The sequence below is a fragment of the Arachis duranensis genome, chromosome 5, assembly GCF_000817695.3.
Source record: "Arachis duranensis cultivar V14167 chromosome 5, aradu.V14167.gnm2.J7QH, whole genome shotgun sequence".
Taxonomy (NCBI): Eukaryota; Viridiplantae; Streptophyta; class Magnoliopsida; order Fabales; family Fabaceae; genus Arachis; species Arachis duranensis.
In genome coordinates this window covers 102,092,438-102,100,968 of record NC_029776.3, presented here as the reverse complement: position 1 = coordinate 102,100,968, position 8,531 = coordinate 102,092,438, and the positions used below count along the sequence as shown (strand labels likewise).

Here is an 8,531-nt window from a genome sequence, read left to right as displayed (position 1 = left end):
ACATTCTTGGACAAAATAACGCAATGATCGGATTGGGGTTTTCTAGCACTGAGCAAGGGGAGGTTCTAGGTTAATACTACGATAAGAAATCACGAATCATGTTCTGGAGAATGAAAATGGAAACAAATATACCCTCTCATCATTGTATTTATACATTACAAGCTGCAGGTGACTAGCTATGTTTACTTCCATGTCTCTCTCTCTCTTTCATCTTAAAGGTACTAAAGCTGCGACAAACTGTAAAAGAATTCCAGTAGTCAAGCCTGAGAAATCACCCGACGTAATGCCAAGGAGAGATGCCAACCCAATACCCAAGAACCCACTAACTATTGATGATAGACACAAAGCTGATGCAAGGAAAGAGGTGAGAGATCCTTCACAACCCTTGGGACATAAAGTTGCAAATAACACTGAAAATGGAAGGAGCTTAAACTGTGCCAAAATTTCGGCCAAACCGGAGAAACAAAAAGTGAACGCCTCATTGGAAATTCCCAATTTTACATTTATCTGCTTCACTAAAATGAGATCAAGAAGTAGGGATGAAGCATATAGAATCTGCACCAAGCCTATCAGTTTTCTCATTGCTACTTTCTTCCATTTACGGTTATAGAGCACAGTAGCTGAAAGAAGCATCATCTGGCCAGTCACTCTTGATAGCCCAATTATCATAGGATCAAGTTTTAAACACTGTGTTTGATAGCAAAAGATAGAGCCTGAAAGCATAGGTACCATGGCAATTGATCCAACAATCCATATAAGTGGATGCAAGATGCATACGTCACTAATAGCCATGATGAGATCATATGCTTGTTTTCTTATATCCTCTGCAATGCACTTCATAGTAAGATTTCGATCTGAAAGTTCTATGCCTAGAGACTCCTCTCTTGTGGATAAAGAAATTGCTAGTTGTAATGACAATAGAGAAGAAAATATGATGAACATAATTCTGGGAGGCATCTTCTGTAAGAAGAAACCACCAATCAAGTTGCCTACAATTCCACCTCCAGCTAAGGCCATGAATGCATATGACTGTAGGCCGCATATTTTTTGCTTCATTCCGTATTCTGCTACAAGTGCATCCTTTGCTACTTCTGTAATGGATGCACCTAAATTACTGAGAAGCGCGCATGCAATCAAGTTTAGAAGCACTTCCCGTGCTGCAGGGCCTGATGCCAGAAGACCCCAAGAGATGACCTGCAAAAGTACTGTGTATTGAACAAAATAAGTATATTCTAACATTTATTTTATGAATAAGAAACTCATTTAGATAGAAGACAGTTATAAATAATTGGCAGAATAAGGTATCTTCCTCGGCATAAATAATGGTAAACATAGACTCAACAAAGAAAAGTGCCTAGTAGGATACCAGATCAGTTGCTTTTGCCGAAGAAATTCAATAAATGTGAACGGCACTTCAACCATGTTAAATCACTTCAATTGTTAAATACAAGGATAACTTTTCTTCTTTTCCTTTTTAGCATTTCTAGTGCTTTTGACATTTATCATAAACATGATTATTCTAAAACATGAAACAACCTACTGCATATACATAAGTATCTCATTAATCTTGGAGATTGCAGTTGTATTGAGTTTACAAACCAAATCTACGGACAAAAAACTGCTATCGCTATTACAATTATAGTTTTAATTAAAACCAAAGGCAAGGTAAAAAATTATACCAAACAGAAACACTTACCCTCTGCTTGTTAAATGCAGTGACCTTATCAGTTTGATGCATCAGAGTTTGAAATTCAGGAAAATTTAGTACTCTCATTCGCAATACACAGCTTGCAACACACAGAGGCTAGCTCTTGTTAGATAAGTCATTTCTTGTTTGCTCAATTATAATGTTCAGCAAATTAAATACATCAAAAGGGCAGGCCGGCATATAAACATCGAGCATTACACAAGGTTCAGGAAAAGGCTGCAATCAAGGGTTGTAATGTAGGCCGTCTAATCCGATGCAAATACTGGTGGCTGATTCCATGCCTAGCTCGAATGCTAAATAAGTCATTTCTTGTTTGAGTCAATTAAAATGGTGCCCAAACTTAACTAAATACAAAAAGAAGGCAGTTCAATGCATATGCACACAAATACATACAAAACAAAGAGAAAAGGGAAAAAAAGGGCAGAAGACATGAATGACATGGTTCATAGTTGTTTACCTCCAAGAGAAACATAGGGAATCCTGTGAGCGCCACCAATGTAGATGGCATCAGAAATGATTCCATAAAGGGGCTTAGCGAGCATTGGGAGATTAGCAGAATACTGCACAAGTTGCAACGTTGAGGGATTCAAGTTGAGGCTGTTAGCCATGTGGAAATTAAGAGCAAGCCATGGAAAGCACCTGAAACCTTGAACCCAATAACCAACACCACACAATAACAACATTCCTCTCCTTCTAACTTCCGAAGAAGGAGCAGAAGGACCACCATTACCATTACCATTTTCTTTCTCATTTTCCACCGTCTTCCGCTTCTTCTTCTTCATCAATAACATAGGTTTATCAATTGCATTGGGGTTTTGGTTTTGGTTTTGGCTTTGGAAGCAAACGATTCGTCTTGAGTATGGCGTCCGTAAAGAAGTTTTTCGCTGCAGTTTATTCAACTTTGGCAAAAACGCCATAAATGGTGGGCTTAGAGAGGAAATTGCAGGGTAAATCATAATTTAGGGATAGCGAAAGGGGAGAAAACAAATGAGAATTGCAAAGTTTTGAATAAAGAACAAAGACAATTACATTTCTATAATATTGGCTTAAGTTTAAGATAGTGAGGAAGAGAAGACAATACTTGCGGTAGCAGTAGCAATAGTCAGAAAGAATATGCACCGGAGAGGATAGAGATTAGAGAGGGGGGATCAAGCGAGGGATCTTCTAGAAGAGTGTATCGGAGGCCGTTCTAAAATTAAAGAATAAATAAATAATAAAGATGTGGAGGGTTCCAGGTTCTGGCAGAGGCATTTTTGTCTACCTTCTGGTGGCAACGCGCCAAAACTTAGATGGGATTGGAACGGGTAGGCCTTTGTTCTTGTGAGATTTTGATTGATGGATTAATGGTATTGTTTATGCGACATGAAATGTGATTATGACCTCAACGTTTGAAAGCTGTCTCGGAGATCCCTAGGATTTTGATTTTGGACCGTTGAACCATCAACCATGCGTTTCGAGGGGAATGTTCAAGATTTGGTCCCGGCCTGAAACCAGTTCAGCACATATTTTATTGGATTCGAATTTGTTATTTTAAACGTTGTTATTTTTGGGTCGTATTTGGTTTATGTTTTGGTCACTCGACTGGATCTGAAATTGGTTTCTGTAATATATATACTGTTATATTTGGAGTAATATTTTTTATATTATATAATATTATTTTTGTTTTAAGATTATTTATTTTAGTATAAATATGATATATTATTTATTAAATTTAATTTTTAAGTTTTATTATTTTAGAATATAAATTTTAAAATATATAATTATTAATTTTATATCAGATCGACCCGTTTTATTCTAATTTAAGTCTTATTCATGAACATTTTTAATTTTCGGTTATTGTAAAATGGTTTTATTTGTGCATCAAATCATGTAAATCACCATCATCGTTATCCTCCTTTTTTTCTTTCTCTCCCTTCTTCTTCATTGTCTTCTTCTACCAAAAAAAATTGTAACATTTTATTTTATATATCACGTTTAAAAAGTTTTTATGTCATGATTAAAAACTGTTGAATTTGAAAAACTTTAAATATAATGATGATCAAATATTATTAATTAAGAAAATAGTTAATTTGATTTTAGCTTTCAATTGTCTGTTTAATGATTTTATTTAGTGTGTAGATTTTGTTATTGGACCAAAAGTCACATAAGCACAATGAGATAAGAAAGTATTCAGTTCTTGTGCAAAAATAATTTCAAACTATATGGCTGAATCATTTAAATGAATATCAAAACTATTTGGGCTAAGTATCGTGAGAATAGCCCAAATTAATTTTTGTTAAGAGACCAACAAGCCTTGATCTGAAATTGAAAGAAGAAAGAAAGTAGTGGAGCATGCTTTCCTCGGTTGCCTACCTTGATGGGTTATGGAATTCAAACTTTGATTAGATTATCATGCCTTGGTAACGGAAAAGAAAAATTAAAAGTGATTTGATTGCATTAAATGACTCCACGCGTTTTTTTATGCATAGGGGAATGGAAGTGAAAATTAATTCATTTTAATATCATTTATTGCTTCCATTGAAAGTTTTTTTTCTTTCTTCTCTCTCCTCTCTCTCCCTCTCTCTACGTTTTGGTCATGTCAACAGGGAAGAAGAAGATAGAAATTATCAGAGAAAACAGAGAAGCTATGAAGAAGCAAAAGGCTAGGTTGATGATGGCCTTTGCTAAAGGAAGATCTGAAGCATAGCGTGGCTAAGATTTTTGCCACTAAAGACAAGATGTAAAGCAGAAGCTTCAAGATCTTCATGCCAAAAATGTAAAAGATCTTCAAGATTTTTGCTCGTTTCCTTTTTTGTTCATCCAACACAAGAGGTAGCTTCTGAAGCTACATGGAGGAAGAAGCAAATATGGAAAGGAAGGAGCTGTCAGGGATCAGAGATCCATCAAGGGTTGAAAGTCTTTCTTGGAGCCAAAGTCAAGATAAAGAGCTCAGATTGATGAAGATTGATGAGAAGGAATAAGAGAAAGGTAAATGCATGTTGATTTGTTTTCGGATTCTCTCTCTCTTCTCTCAGTCTGAACCGGTTGTGTGTTGAAGAAGAAGATGGTGGCTTGGTTGAACCGGTTTTAACCTTGGAAGCTTCTCCTTCTATAATAAAGGTGAACGACTAAGGGTTGAAACAAGGAGAGTAAGCACAGAGTTCTCATAGCTACCTTAAGCTAACAGAAGTTCTTCTCCTTCAATGTGTTTTATTTTGTTTTTTTTTTCTTTAGTTTTGTCTGTCTGAGTCTCATGGTGAAAAAGGCAAACACAGTGAGGTTTGTAAGAAAAAGGCAGTGAGAAGAAAAAGGTAGAAAGTGCAAAATTAAAGAAAAAACTTATAGATGTCTAAGAGTTTCTTTGTACATCTGTGTTGTGTTTCATGACCCTGTGGGGATTCCCTTGCAAGTTGGGTTAGTACTTTGCGGTTGAAAGCTTGGTAGTTGACCAAGTCAAGTTCAATTTTGGGGATAGATTCTGGACTTGTCTCAGATAGGAATGGGTAGTTCCTAGGAAAGAATTGGTGTATGTAATCAGTTGATTATAGTGAAATTCCGTCACTGTTGTGATGGAGATTGGATGTAGGCTGCATTGCATTTAGTAGCTGAACCATGATACTTTTGGGTGTGATTCTCTCTTTTTCTTCTACTCTATTTCTGTTTCTATTGCATAGGAGACAAAATTGAAAAATATCTCCTAACCGGTTACGAGACAAAAAGAAAATGTCTCTTGACTTGTTATGAGACAAAAAGTAGAAATATCTCCTGAAGCTATCTTAATAGGCAGAAAGTAATACTCAGCAAAATAGGGATTAAGATTCAAGCCCCTTTTCTCTTAGCCACTGATTACCATAAAAAACTTTTAGTACTATTTTTTTTAACTCTTCCTCCTACTTCTTCTTCTTCTTATTTTCATAGTTTTTCTTATTTCACACTTTCATAATTCTTATTTTCACACTCTAAGAAGAATAAAAACAAAAAAAAAATTATGCAAGTACAAGATATTTTTTTCAATTTTTTTTCGAAGGTTGATTCATTGATGTCATTGATGTGAATTTTATTGTTGATTGGTTTATGAACTGATTAGAAAAAAAATATGGAAGTGGTTGAAGTTCAGGTAGAGTTGGAGTTCAAGTCACTCACTTAGTTTATAGATGTTATAAGAGAGCATGCTTTGTAGAATGGAAAGGATAATAGGTATGTCAACAATGATAAAGTGAGATGTAGAGTGGTTGTCTCTATTAATTTTGATTACGACTAATTTTTTACAGATATGTGTCACCTAAATATGCAAGCACCGGTATGCTTAATGAGCGTAGTGATATGTATAGCTTTGGAGTTCTTCTCATGGAGATAATTACCGGAAGATCCCCCATTGATTATTCTAGTCCTCCTAGAGAGGTGATTATTGGTTTTTAAAATGATTTTCATTTGTTCATTCGATGAACACCATAGTTACTTAACTCTGCTCTTGTTCTTTATTTTGTTTCAGATGAATTTGGTTGATTGGTTTAAGGGAATGGTAGCAAATCATCGTGGTGAAGAGTTAGTCCTTTAATCGAGCTTCATCCCTCTCGAAGATCCCTGAAGCGAATGTTACTAATTTGTCTTTGCTATATTGATTTGGATGTCGTTAAGCGACTAAAGATGGGTCAAATTGTTCATATGCTTGAGGTAGATGATGTTGCATTTCGTTATGTAAGTCCTTTATATGCTTTTCAGAAAAATAATAACAAGATCTATATGGCAATTCAATTTGCCTTAAATAACTAACTCTTGTTTTGTTTATTAATTAGGAAATTCTTACACTTAAAGAGAAAGACAATGTGCCTTCTTCTGCAGATGTTTCGAGCAAAAGAGTGCCATATGAATCAAAATATCCAAAGTCCATAAGAAAATCAATATGAAAATAATTATTTGTATTTTACTTTTGGACATGCAAACTAAGGAGATCAAATTGTTTGTTCTTACGATTTTTTGTATGTCATGAACGAATTAAATTATCCCATTATTGTGCATATATGCAATACATTGTAGTCACTTGTTCAGGTCATGCACCTTTTTTGATGTATTTGTTTATCTTTGGAACATGGAAGAGATGAGCCTTACAAATGTATCTCAAGATATATCAATTTTCTGTCTGCATATCGATGTATTTTTGCAAAATTACTAGTGTGTCATAAAATGTCATGAAGAAACTTGTTAGAAATGATACTTTTGGAGATAAATGTGTATGTCCAACAAAATATTATTATGAATTATTGTTATTATTTTTTTATAAGAATAAACTTTTATAATTAATGACAGTGTCCTTAATTAAAATTAGAAATAAATAATAACGATAGTAATTATAATAATGAGACATACATTTTTTTAGTTCTTGTGATCAGAAAGGATGCGAGCGGGATACTCTACCTCAGACCTCACATCTCAACGTAAGCGGGATTAACCATCGTACTTAAACTAGCGCTGCAACCTTGACAAGCAGGATTAACCATCGTCCTTGCCAGGCGCATAGCGTTTTACCAAATCATAACAGATCAGGGTGACTTACCTTGCCCAATGTAATCCAATGCTAGATGACCCCTAAACAACCAAAATCACAAAATTTACTGAATAATTAAATCCAAAATTTAAAATTTGTTAGGGTAGAGAACGGGGAAAAAATTAAAATTTTCTTATCACTTTGTTTAACTAGAAATGATGGACTTGGCAAGAGTTTCGTATGGCCACAAACGGCACGCGAATTGGAGTACGTAGCTCAAGATATGACCAAATGAAGAAGAAGATGAATAGTAACCTTGTTAAGGTTCTTCTTCTTCAATCTCAGTAACCCTCCCTTTTTTGGTGTGTTATGAGCTGAATCGGTTCACAAATTGGGTATTTATATGTCGGGCTTGGGCTCAACTTGGGCTCTGTCCAACCGTTCAACATTTTTGGTTCGTTTGGTCTAATTTTAAGCCAAAACCTTTAGAATTAAAGCCCAATTTTCAATTCTAAATATTTTTCTAAGATTTTCTATAGTTTTTATTACTCTAACTTAGTACAGGACAGACTTAAGCTAGTAATTGTAACACCCTAATTATCCTAAGCCTTATCTCACGTCGTAAAGCAAAGGTTATCAAAAGGTTACGACAATTCTAAAGCTTATATATATATATATATATATATAATAACAATAATAATTCTAGAAGTCGGATGAAGAATTAAGCTCAAAAACAGAGTTTAAAAAGCGCATAACGTTCACCCGAAGCTACAAACTTATAGCACAAGGTATAGATATAATATAACAAAATATAAGAGGATAATAGTATAAAGATCTAGCCGTAGCTCGTGAGCTATATACAGACAATACAGAGCTTTAGAAAGTAAAACAGCTTATACAATAATTCTCTCAAAGTAAGCCTCTAAGGCATAGATAAATACAAAAGTGAGAGATCTAATAAAAAGAAATCAAAAGACTTCAAAACATAACAAGGATCCTCCGCTCTATCACCATCAAAGCAACTCACCGAGGTGGGTTGTGATCTGCCTCTAAAAAACAACAATAGAGTATGGAATGAGAACTGGAGGTTCTCAATATGGTAACAGTTCCCAGTGATGTAAGATATAAGACTCCTGGACACCAGAGGCAATCCTAGAGCTTCATATCCATCATGAGATTTCAGACTTAAAACATAAGTACATTTAAAACTATATCTTTAAAACCACAATGAAAAAGGGTAATCTAACTTAGTGAATTTATAATCTATCAATTTTCTGCTGTCCCACAGCCTTCGCCAACCTAACCTCCCTGCAATCCCATCGCCACCGCCTACCGAACCTCCTCAATCCTAGCAGAAAA

General features: G+C 34.9%; 1 protein-coding gene and 1 pseudogene across 1 annotated transcript; one reads left to right on the top strand and one right to left on the bottom strand.

The window, feature by feature from the left end:
• Positions 1 to 207: 207 nt before the first annotated feature.
• On the bottom strand, positions 208 to 3,136 carry LOC107490917 (probable folate-biopterin transporter 9, chloroplastic). The gene is made up of 2 exons (XM_016111719.3): positions 2,166 to 3,136; positions 208 to 1,205 (listed from the first exon to the last, which is right to left on the bottom strand). The coding sequence occupies exons 1-2, from the start codon at positions 2,662 to 2,664 to the stop codon at positions 208 to 210; spliced, it is 1,497 nt and encodes a 498-aa protein (XP_015967205.1). The 5' UTR covers positions 2,665 to 3,136.
• A 2,647-nt stretch (positions 3,137 to 5,783) lies between these two features.
• LOC107490918 (probable receptor-like serine/threonine-protein kinase At4g34500) lies at positions 5,784 to 6,594 on the top strand (annotated as a pseudogene).
• Positions 6,595 to 8,531: the final 1,937 nt, after the last annotated feature.